Here is a 12,604-nt window from a genome sequence, read left to right on the forward strand (position 1 = left end):
ATATGTAGAATTATTTTTTTATGTTATATTATTCATTTTTCAGGAAATGGTGTTTTTTTTTTCTCTGACGAGGAGCTTAATGAGTTTATTGTGATTGCTTCGATTGCTTCTTTCATTATTGTACATCTACTCCACTCTGCTTTCTGTGTCTTACAAAGGAAAAAACGTGTGTGGTCCAACCTCTCCCCTGCCCACTAATTCTAACTACACTACAGTTTTTCTTGAAGTTCTCTGCAACATACATAGGAATTCCTCTTGGGACAATGACAAAGGTGGATGTTAGCTTTCTCTCAACTGAAGTTTAAGATTTGATTTCTAAGTGTGTGCTTCAGAGGGGTCTTTGTTTGGAAACCAAAATGTATTTGATTACATTATCAGGATGACACCTCAATTATGTGTACTCAAAGCCAGAGTCTGAAAGAAAACATAATGTCAGAATAAATTCTTATGTGTAGCCAACTATGTAGCCAATTATTTGAACCTGCAGGAGCTCAAATTTCAGAAAAAACATGGGGAGACCAATGTCAGAATCACAAGCTTTTTTCTTCTCTAGAGTCAAAACCGCGGTTTTCTCCTAAAATTATCTGAAAATAATGATTGACTAGTTTTTGAATGGAACAAAATTCTGATGATCAGAAAAAAGAAAGTCTAGTTCCTTTTGAAACATAGGAGAGTTTGGTTTTCCTTTTGTTTCCCGTGTTAGGAGATTTCTTCCCCCGGTTCTTACAAGGAACCGAGACTCCTATACAAAGATGCTGGCACTCCTACATGGAGACACGGGGGGACATTCCCATTCTACCTTCTGTTTCACATTAGTTTGCTGAGGGAAGGCACTTACTAGTTTACTAGCTGTATGACTTTAAGGAGAGAAACTACTGTCTCCACCCAGTACTGGTCTGCTTGAATAGACCATCTCACTAGTTTTGGGGAGAGACCCCTGCACCTTGTTCTATTGCATAGATCATGTACATGGGTTAGATACAGCAGCTGAGCCTCGGGTGTTTGATTCTCTGGTGCTCCAGCCAGAAAGCTGATGTTAAAAAAAATAAAATAAAATAAAATTGGACTGCAATCACATTTTATTTTGGTGTGGTCATCTCAGGAACTTCAGTGTCATCCCAGTTCAGTAGTTTTATGGACTGACCTATAAAAATTATAGAGTTTAAGTGAGAAAGAAATTCATACACTCAGCACGTATTGAATCAACCCTGGCCCAAGATGCAAGTGATTAAGCTCAGAAGTCCTCCTCTATTTCTGCTTCAAATTTTGGCACAAATGAGAGTATTTGGCAATGATTTTTCAAGAAATTGAATTCAACCTGATCAAAATTCTCTTGCTATTCCATTATGCAGATTAAAGAAAACAAGTTCTGCATCAAATCCCTGTTACGTATGGGATGTAGGCTGCACATGCAGCCTTGGAAGTTGATTTCCTGTTGAAGAAATCAACAAGTTTATCTTTGCCATTTCTCCTTTCTGACTGTAAAAGTTTTATACAAGTAGCATGACTTGCTCAGAGCTGTCCCTTCTACTGCATATAAGAGATCACGTTCCCTGCAAATTTTCTGAGAAAATACTGTAGATTGCAAAAGACAATGTAGCAGTTACCCAGAAGCTGTGATCTGTGATTTTTTTTTCATTCCTGCTCTCAATTTTAGTACTGAAGAAATTGTAATGTGCTTCTTTTAGCATCCTGTATGATCTTCCTTTAGCATCCCTAGACAGGAGCAGGAATGTGTTCCTGTAGGTCCTTTGCATACTTAAATATATGAGTGGCCTGGTCTAAAGATCTGTCATCCAGAATTATTCAGTATGTTGAACACATGCAGACTGCAGTGTCTGGCAAAGTAACTCTGCTCTGGTATAATAAAATGCAGAATCTGAGCATCAAATTGTATTGTTTTCACTGTTTTTTATAGAGCAGTCTTTGGGAGAAGGAAAGATGATAATAATGTTATGTTAAACGTCTCGTCTGATTAGCTGAAGAGGAAATTCTATCAGAGCTCTCCCAGACAAATATAGCAACATGAAAGATATCTATGGTTTCACCTGATCTCCAAATAGGTCATTAATAGTAATGAAACTTCAAAGACTCTCAAGTTAATTCAATAAACTTCTAGCTTTAGCCATTGGGTTTTTTTTTAAAAAAAAAAAAAAAAAAAAGTAATCTTTCAATTTAGCTACATAACTTATTAGCATTGTTTTGAAAAAAAAATCCATAATATTCCATCTTAATTAGAAATAACTGCAATTTAAGTTCTTTCATCTATTCCTTACTTGTTTGGCATCATATCCGAAAAAAATATCAAGCTTCTAGCAACATTAGATTAAAAGTAGAAGACAAAAATATCTGTAGAAGATGCAAGGATATTGCCTAAATGAAGGAATGAAATTGAGAATCCATAGTCAGAGCCCACCTAATGGACTGCCAGAAATATATTTTCATAGACATAGTATTTTTAGGATTATTTTCTGATAGGAATACTTGTAGTAAGCTATTTAATAATAAAACTCATAAATAATGTTTCAAAATATTATAATTTGAATGCTCCTTAAAATAAGTTATGAGTGAACGAATGAATGGTTCCTCTCTAGCCTCTTGTTTAGTCTCTAGTGATGTGATGAGCCTGAGCTCAGAGACTCTGGGAAGTCCTTCCTTTGTAGTTAAATCCAGAGAAAAACAAGAACTGAAAACAAACCAAAAAAGCTTTTGCTAATAATCACTACACATCGGGGCTGGGTGAGAAAACTAAAAGACAGTCACAGGTTTGCTTTCATGAAGATGCATTGGCTCCAACACCCCATAGACTGCATGGAGAAGTTGCAAATGTATTTTAGACTCTGTCTGTAGAGTAGCTTCTTTCCATGTCACTGAATGTAGTAATATTTTCTTACCAGCTTTTTATAATGGGACAATTTAAACCTTTGTGTCCATTTCTTTAGAGCAAAGAGGAACTGGGTCCTAGATATGGTGTTTTATTTTAGTAGAATATTAGTCAATTATTACATAGTTAACCCATAAATGGAAGTCAGTCGCTAGAAAAAGTTTTTGGGGTTATACTAAAAAGCTGCATTTTTGCCCTTTTTGAGCATCAATGTGCATACATTTCTGTTTCAAGGCCAGAGTGATTTATTGATTTTCTAACACTTTCTTTTGCAGCTGAGCATTATTTTTTTGTGCTCACAGGTACATTGCACATTAATTAGTTTTGTTTACTTATGCATATTTTTTCTTAATTTCAAAACAGTAGTTTTTGTAATTGACAAAGCAATTTACTGCATGTGTGCTTTCTGCACCCCAGACAAATACTCTAACATACAATGCACCTTTCTTTCCACTTCAGATTGTTAAGAAAAGAATTAGTTGTGACTAATTGCCAATTAATTTGCAGTGGTTTGGGGCAGGGGAGGGGGGGAACAATTGCACCTACTAATTAAAATTTAAAATATTCCAAGTGTCATCTTTAGGTGTCTGTGGAACACATAATTTCCATTTTAGTTCTGCACTGGATCTGTAACAACCCTGAGCTTGACAGCTCTATTAATTTAAAACCTCAGTGATACCTATTAGTACAAAACATGAAAAAAATGCCATTAATCATTTATTTTAATTTTGCAGCTCTGTCATTTTCTCGGTATGTTTAAAAATTATGATGACACCGTAATGTTTTCCAATCTACCTGTGTGAAGGGGAAACGGATCACACTACTTAGGAGAGAGACTAGAGTATATTATTAGAGCTTAATTAATGCCAAACTGATTAGATTTGATTGCACTTTGCACAATAATATTGTTAAGAAATCCATTTAAAAGATGTGTTACATAATGCTGTATTTAAAACAACTGATCTAGATCTGAAGAGATTTTGACCAAAATGCCACATAATGCAATTCACAGGTTAATTTTGTTTAGCACTGCCTACATTCCATAGGTCTTATTCATATCATGATACCCAGTACAGCTCTTGATCACCTACGAGAAGATACTCCTATGATATAGAGGCGTCACATCCATCAGGTTCCTGTAAGGGGAGCAGCATATGGGCATCTAGACTGTAGAAAAACCTCATACCCTCAAAGCTACCAACATCCAAACCCTGCTGGTAGTATGAAACAAAGTGACTGTAAACTAATATATCCAACTTTATAAGTTTTTTCTGTCCTTAAAATACAGGATTTCTTTCTTTCACATTAATTGAAATAGTATAAGCAGAGGTGATTACCTGTGTTTCCAGTTTTCTGATGTCATTTAACATTGTAGTCAGTACCTGTATTTGTAGCATCATGTTCTGTGGTATTAGGAAACATTTAGACATACTGTGAAGTCAGGAACGTTTAGGTAACTGGCACATATTGCAGAAAAAGGAACAGGAAAATAAAACTGATGGACCTAAAAGATACAGTTATCATACTAAAATTACTGATGCTCAGTTCATTTCATTTAAAGGGTGCATTGTATTAATGTGGATTCAAGGCATATTTTGAAACTTTGACTTGCTCCTGAAACAAATAAGTGTCTGTTTTATGCATTTATAAATCTGTTTAGTATCACAAATTCAGGCTTCTCCTTTATCGGAAAATTTGCTGTTGACAAATAGGGAGCAATTACCATCTCTTCTTTTAAGAATTATGCTATTTTTAATCATATCTGGTGTTCCTTCCCTCAAATATATCATTGGAGACACTTTCTCATACTGGAAAGGTGATTTAGAAATTGCAAATGCAGTATTTTCCTGCTAAACCTATTTACTAGATACACTGGTCCTTTAAATTTCACAGAATCATTGAATGTCCTTAGTTGGAAGGGACCCACAAGGATCATCGAGTCCAACTCCTGTTCCTGCATAGGCCAACCCCAAAATTCACACCATATGTCTGAGGGGGTTGTCCAGTCTCTTCTTGAACACTGTCAAGCTGGGAGACTTAGTGATGCTTCCCATCTTGAAGTGTGTGCTGTCACTTGTCACCCAAACTCATAGCACCAGCTCTGGCAGTGCTGCCAGTATGAAAACAGAAGCAGAAGAGAGAGTCCAGGGCAAAAACCAAACCATAAGTTTGTTTGTTTGTTTTAAAGCAGGAAAATAAGGAATCGATTGTTATAATTATTAACCAATACACTATTACCATACACTAGCATGCATAAGTAAAATATATACTTTAGGTTTACACTTTTATTTTTGTATTTTCAGAATGTGATGTATATTTTACACCACTGGAATTGTGCCAATTTATAACAGTTGAAAATATGCCTTGGAGAAATGCGTAGAGGACTCCATCCTCATGCACGAGTGGTTAATCATGTTCAGGCATCTTAGCTGATCTCAACTGATAGGATACAACATACTGAAGAGGTCACGGTCTCTGAAACAGATGGCTCAAGCCAAAAAAGCACATTACAAATGATAAACATTTTCTCAATCCTCAGCAGCATTGAACAGCCCCAATCCAACAAGCAATCTGTATGGGGTCTCAGGATTACCTCACCTCTTCATACTAAAGCCTTCTTTTGAGCTTTGCTCTTTTATTCATTTTAAGATGGAATTACTATGATTTACCTCTGAAAGGAACCTCTGAAGCTATTCCTACTGCTGCATCATGGCCAAATCTTGCAATAAGCTGAACCCTTATGTCTTGAAGAATTCACAGCAGCTGCAGATTACTTCATGTATTGATCCTCAGGATCAGGTTGATGTCATCACTGTTCCTGAGCCCCAAAATACGTCTTTTAAAGTATGTGAAAGCTCCAAAAATCCTAGAAGCCATTTTTCCAGGACCAGATCATCATCTGGTGTAAAGTGACATCAACGGAATGATGCCAATTTACACTAACTACAGGCAAAGTGGTGCCTGAAGCAGAATTTCTTGTGGAAAAATGTGCTGATGCCAGTCTTTGAAAGCAGGAGTTATTTTCTGTGTGAAATGAATCTAGGTTGCCAAAAAACCTCATATACTAAATTTGATACTAATGAACAATGTTGACAAAAAGAGGTCACATATGAAATTTGAGACTAATGAACTAGAGGTGGCATGGAAATAAGCATTTGGAGAATAAAGTAAAGGCTCTAATAGAGTTAAACCACCCCACTCATTCTGTTGAGATTTTTATGTTTCTGCCTCCTTATATTGTGAAGTAAATTTCCACCACAAGAAGTGTCCTGATCTATATTTTAATGAGCCTCTCCACATCACGTACATTTTTTGTTTCATTACTATTAGTGAATGACAAGTGAAGGATATTCATTTTAACTTGAAAATGTCAGGTATGCACTTTAAGAGATATATTTTTCCTAGTTTTTAATGAGGTGGTGTTTCTTTTTGAAAGAAATACCCATCTCTGATGTGGGTACTATGCAGGTGACAACTGATATTTAATAAGTGATGGTTCTTGTATTAGTCGTAGTTCGCTAAAGAAAATGTCTCAGATTGCTTTTGAAAAACTCTTAGCGTCACTAGCCCAAAGGCAAGATGTGACCTTTTTATTACATAATGAGAATCATTTATTATCTTACAATGTATCTTAAAGTCACAGACAAAATGCCACTTTGATAATTGCTTTCAATTAGCTTTGAGCATAGCATACATTCATAAAATGTCTTCTCTAATTTAGACTTGAATTAGAGAAAATTGCAGACATAATCTACTTTAAGGTTGTCTCATTTAAGGTGATTCGTAGTTTTATATCAAAGAAATCAAAACGGGTGGCTTTAGAGCAGTCTTACAAAGTGTTTTAAATAGGCTTTTCAATATTTGAGTCTGTTCTATTAACAATTAATTAACAAATTAGAAAGCTAGTTCATCTTTTTTGACCTTTTTTGTGTATTAACTTTTGACTTTCGTTCATAATGGTTATTTTGGAATTCAGCAGTGTCCTGCATTAAAAGAGAAGTACAGCTTGATTAGATATATAAATAAAGCATACAAAGAAATAACTTATATCTTAATAATAGGCAACAGCTTGGTCTATCAGCATGTATGTCCTTTCCAACTTTCAAATTCTTATTCATCTTGTAGATATGTAAAACACTCAAAAGCAAGCAATAATTCCCACGCTCAAAATGTAAGGTCACATATCAGCATGTATAATATTTTATTGCATATGATTTTTAATATTGATCATGCTCATAATTTAACGTATTTATGGAAACAATGATTATACATGGATTGGTTTACTGCCTATGTAACATTATTCATAAAAAAGGTATTTTGCTTTCATCTTTGGTTAAATGAAGAAGGTTTGGAAGTCACATACAAAGTAAATACAGGTATCTCAGATACTTGGGATTGAACTAGCTCAAGGGATAACTATGTTTTTCTTCTTTCTTCCCCCAGATAAAAATTACCCACAAGAACCAAGCCCCCATGTTGATGGGACCTCCTCCAAAAACCGGTCTTTTCTCTTCTATCATCAAAAGAACAAGGAACCACAGCAAGGAATAAGCCTATGTAGTTTAGTTTTTAGCAAACCAATTAGCTTTGTTGGGCTTTGGAATATTTATGCTGGAAATATTTCAAGAATTTTAGAATATCTTCTACTTGCAAAATCATGGATTTTGGTTTAACCGTTTCCATAACTGAGCTAATGTAAAACTACACTATTAAAAAAAATATTGTCACAGTTTTGTAGGCATTTTGCATGATGAAAGCAGATGTTTACATAAAGTGATACAGCATATTTTTTGTTGCATGTGTTACCATTTACTAAACTTCGGGATAATTCTGGTGTGGAATATGGGAAGAGAATGCCATGGGTAATTTGATTTTCTCTCATTTTTATTTCAAGATTTTCTACTACAAAAATTATGTGCCATAGGTTCAGTAGTATACCTTCAATCACACATCTTCACCTCAATGGCCAATTACACCTGTTTCAGAGTAAAATTAATAACAGTACTCATTAACCTGTACTTTTACTTTATCACATCTTTCTACCCTGAGAATATTTTTGTTCAGCTAAGCATTAAAATCTTTTATCTTATTCTGACAACTCCTCTGTATGTGAGTAACTGTACCTGCTGAAAACGTCTAACAATGTGTGTAGTATTCAAATGATCATGATTACTTTTGTGTAAATTTTTGTAAGACTGGAAGTCAAAGCAAGTTGGAGCAGAACTATTAGGCTAAGGAGATCATGCTAAGAGTGAAGATAATAATACTTGCAAAACTAGCCATCGGTGTTTGTTGAAACACTAGAATTATTTTAATGAGCAATATATCTCCGTAACATGGCAAACTTTAAATCATTCTGCATATAGACTGATAGTATAGTGCATATGCACACACATAACCAAAGCTCATGCCTAATAAAGAGCATTTCCCACCAAAGATTTAGTGAAGGATGCTTCAGATAAATGGGTTAATGCATAGTTAACAAGCTCACTGGAGCAGGCTCACTTCTGAAAATTTACAGTTATTTTGATTACATTGGCAATGTCCACACAAATGTTGGGGTAGGAAAAGACATTAAATTAATTGCAAGTAAATACTCACCTTTCATTTGTTTCATAAGTTGATAAACATAGGCACACACTCCAAATATTGAGACATAGACACATACTCTATTGGAAAACTCAACTTATATCTAATTTTATTTTCATTATTATTTATAAATGTATGCCATCTGTAATTTACTCATGCCCTAAATTAATGTCTTAGGGAAAGGATAAACTGGTATCTATTCTGCTTTTGTAGTCTGCTGTCTGGAAACAAAACATTTCTTGTCATAAATTTTAGGGAGCCAGTTGCTCAGGTTTTTACTTTCATAGCCCTCTGAGAGACTTCCTAACAGCTTAGAAATCATAATACAGGGATTCGTCTGAGGTTTGCACAGCACTGTCTAATGTTGAAGGGAAGTCCAAGAATGGCAATTTTTTTCAGTCTTGCATATAAAGAGTCTGAATCAAAACTTTTTGTGCAGTCTTAACATGGTTCTTTGTTCATAGTGAGCTGCTTCTCAGCTCTGCATGTCTTAAGTTCTCAGAGATTTCATCAAAAAACAAACAAGGAAAAAATAAAACTTTGCTTGAAATGCATGATTACCCATTTTTATCTAGACTTTAAAATGTTAAGGATTTATTAAATCTATTTTTCTATTGATTCATTCATCCATTAAAAATAGTATTTCATCATTCTGTAGTGCACGGTACTGTGCATGTATTTAAATAAAGTTGCTGTCATTTCTTCCTCAGTGTAAGAATTCAACAGAGTCCTAATTTATATAATAGACATTGAAAATAAAGTCAATATATAGTTGGTAAGGATTATCTCTCTGAAATATACAGTCTGTGTTCTGTAAACATTAGAAGGTAAATACCAATTAATGTTATGTTCAGCATTAGGTAGAAAAATATGAGGGCAATTATTTGCTAAAATTAAGATCTTGTAATTCCCCATTCTTTGGTCAAGCGATGTTGACCATTACAGTTACCATAGGAATAAACTACTGTTTTTCCTGTGCATTGCAAACACACACACAGAAGCATTTGATGCACTTCTTAACTGCAAACATACATAAGTATAGAACAAAAGATATTTGCAAAAAAAAAGAAGGAACTTGCTGACATAATATTACATAAAGTGTACATTGGTTTTATGAAATTATGGTTACAGGTGATAAATATTTTCACATAACTTGACATAGAATTTTCTAATGATGCTCTCAACTTTTTGTGGCAAAAATGTGTTTAACAATAATATATAATGTGCTCTCTATGATTATCTCATGAACATTGTAACTCTGAAAACAAATAAAATTATACATAAGCTATTATTTGATAATGTATGCAGTTTTAAATGTGCCAGTCTGTGATGGTAAATTGTTCATAACACAGAAGAGGGATAGATAGGTTCATGCAATCACAATTACATACAATTCTGACTAGACATATCAAAGGTAGCTCAGATCTGTTTGTCAGTATGTATCAAATTCTCACTGTAGCAAAACATAATGGAGCAGCCATTTCGCTATATTGGCACTTATCGCAGCAGTGGCAGTCTGACTTTTTATTAATGTTGGTTGGTTGTTTTAGCATAGCCTCTAATAATTTAAAACCATACTCAGGTTATCAGTACTGATGATGAAGAGAAAATGCGAGAGTACATAAAACAGAGTAAGAAAGGAAAGTGCTTGATTTAATGAAAGAACTTCAGGGGGGGTTTCTTTGTTTTTTCACTTCGGTATGTGCAGAATTAGCATCATGAAATTTTACATTGATGTATGAAGTGAAACAAAGAATATATGCATGTATCTTCATATAGCTGAAATAGATACAGTGTTCTTACATTGACTGAAGAGTGGTAGCTATAAACCTACCACTGTTTACAATGAAGCATTCTTTAAGGCCTCATTAATGATATTTGCAATATAAATGGAAATTACAAGTATGTAGAAATTATATCTGACACTGGATTTGCAAATTTTTCATCTCCCTGCTGGAGAGTTGCAGCTGGGCAATGTGCTGAGGAAAAGAACATGATAACTCAGGAAGAAACCTTAAATTCTGAAATTGGTTAGCATTGCTCTCACTTCACCTGAGTTCCTGTTAAAGGGAGGTGAAAGCAGAATTTGTTGCAGACACAGATACAGAATTACTGTTTCCAGTACTTGCAAGATATTTGTATGCATATCATCACGATTATTTAAACCTAGGGGGTTAGACCTTGTGATTTAGGCTTATTGGTATGTGTACGTGGATGTGCATGCTAGATCAGGTGATGTGCTGATAGTCTCAGGACTTTGATGAGCTAGGAAACACTCAGTATTAGTTTCTGAAGCACAAATAAATCTTCTGTAACATTTCCTCACTCTTATCAACTCAACTTATTGCACATATATCACAACAATGATTAGCTAATATCCAAAATTATTTAAGGCAAATGAAGTCACAGACTTCAACATGTTTCAGAATATCAGTGTAAGAAGTAATATAGTCAAAGACCATGTGGGTTTGGTATAATTATTGTAGAAAAAGGAGAAAAAGACTTTTTTTTTTTTTTCCAATCTCTAGGTTAATATTTGTTTGCTGAGATTCTAGCTATTCCATGATTATTAGTAATTTAGGGTACTCGCACTATTCTGTAACTTACTGCATTCAATCTCAGCTGGCTTCTGGGGCTTGTAATTCAGAGGTGGATCATAGCAAGGCCATGACTTTGGGGAGCAGTTAGACAAGTGTTGTCCCTCACCTCTCTGGAAGAGTGACTAGAGAGGATGTCTAAAAAACTGGAAAGACCAAAAAAAAAAAAAAAAAAAAGTCTCTAGACAAGGAAGCAAGAGAAGATCAGAGAACTTGCTCAGGAATGACAAAACAGATGCTTAAAGTGATGTGTGAGGCAGCCCACAGAAATTGCAGTGTGGGGCCTAGGAGGCCAGGTGAAGATACTTCTGGCTAACGAGCAGTGATGTTCCAAGGAAGTAAATTAACTAGATTAATCTAGAGATCTTTTCTTTTTAGGGCTGGAGGACTTAGGTAGTGTCTCTTTCCTTTGTGGAGACAAAGTTTGGCTGATCAGAGTTAGGCCCAAGAAAATGAGGAACAACTGGAAGCCTTTGTGAAGGAGTGAACCAAAGTAAGTAAAAAGAATTGCCAGGATTTTGTTCATTTCTGAATACTTTTGTACCCTGAAAAAGTGAAAACATTTGCACTTGCAGTTAAATAGCAGTTTTGTCAAACTGCTCAGCAGTTAGCAGAAATATAAATAAATAAATAAATTTAGAAAGCTGAGGTGGGCCTGAGAAGCACTGCTCAATGTTTTATGCAAGAGCGGTGAAGAACATGTCAGCCTCTTGTCAGATAATTGCTGCTTCTCTCTAGCTCCGTCAGGTCTGAAAGCGTTTTGTTTTCCCTCCCCTGTCCATAAGGAAGGAAACTTCTTGTGGTCCTGCTGAGGTGAATAAAAGCCTTACTGTAGCCCTGGCTGGAAAATAAATAAAACATAGGTGAGATCTGGATGCTGAATCTGTTAATGAGCTATAAAAAATAGGTTAAAATCCACAGCATGCAGGGGTGTGCTGTGCAGGAATGGCTGATGGTATAAACTCTGTTCAGGTCTGTCAAGGTTTGCTGGTGTCTGCCCAACCCAGGCTTGTGCTATAGGGAGCCTCCTGGCTCTTATATCCCATTTACACTCAGACTGTGGATTTTCAGTTGTTCTTGAAATAAGGAAGTTTGACCTTTCCTGATCTGATCTGTGTGTCTGTGGCATAGATATGGATGAGCTTTCCCATTATCAGGTTCTCTTAATTTTACAATTATAGCTGAAGCAGAGAAACTTCTGACTTCCATTATGTGAGGCTGCCCGACAGCTTGAGACTAAAAATAGGTGACGATACGTTCTAGGCATCTAGAATCTGGGCATGGCGATATTTCAGAGGCTGCTTTTTTTTCCTGTCTGATTCATGATTCAAAGAGACTACCTGAGAAGCACGTCAGGGTTCTCTTCAGGTATGACTCATACGAAGAGTAAGTGATAATCATCAGGCTTTGTTATTTATAGAAAGGTGATAGCTGTGTTGATGGTAAAGCAGCAGTTTCATAGTGAGATGCCCATTTCTAATAAAACTGGGAAATTATTGTCTGAGTGTAACTGAGTGAGAAGCAAAGATTTTGA

General features: G+C 35.3%; 1 protein-coding gene across 3 annotated transcripts in view; it reads left to right on the forward strand.

The window, feature by feature from the left end:
• The window catches only part of DGKB (diacylglycerol kinase beta), a gene marked incomplete at both ends in the record, with an annotated part of 317,768 nt that extends 310,333 nt beyond the window's left edge, over positions 1–7,435 (forward strand). For all 3 annotated transcript variants that reach the window (XM_080340721.1, XM_080340722.1, XM_080340723.1), the window contains one exon: positions 7,328–7,435. In XM_080340721.1, coding sequence (XP_080196847.1) covers positions 7,328–7,435 — 108 coding nt within the window. The remainder of the gene's footprint in view (positions 1–7,327) is intronic.
• Positions 7,436–12,604: the final 5,169 nt, after the last annotated feature.

This window comes from Nesoenas mayeri (genome assembly GCF_963082525.1).
Source record: "Nesoenas mayeri genome assembly, chromosome: 2".
NCBI classification, from domain to species: Eukaryota; Metazoa; Chordata; class Aves; order Columbiformes; family Columbidae; genus Nesoenas; species Nesoenas mayeri.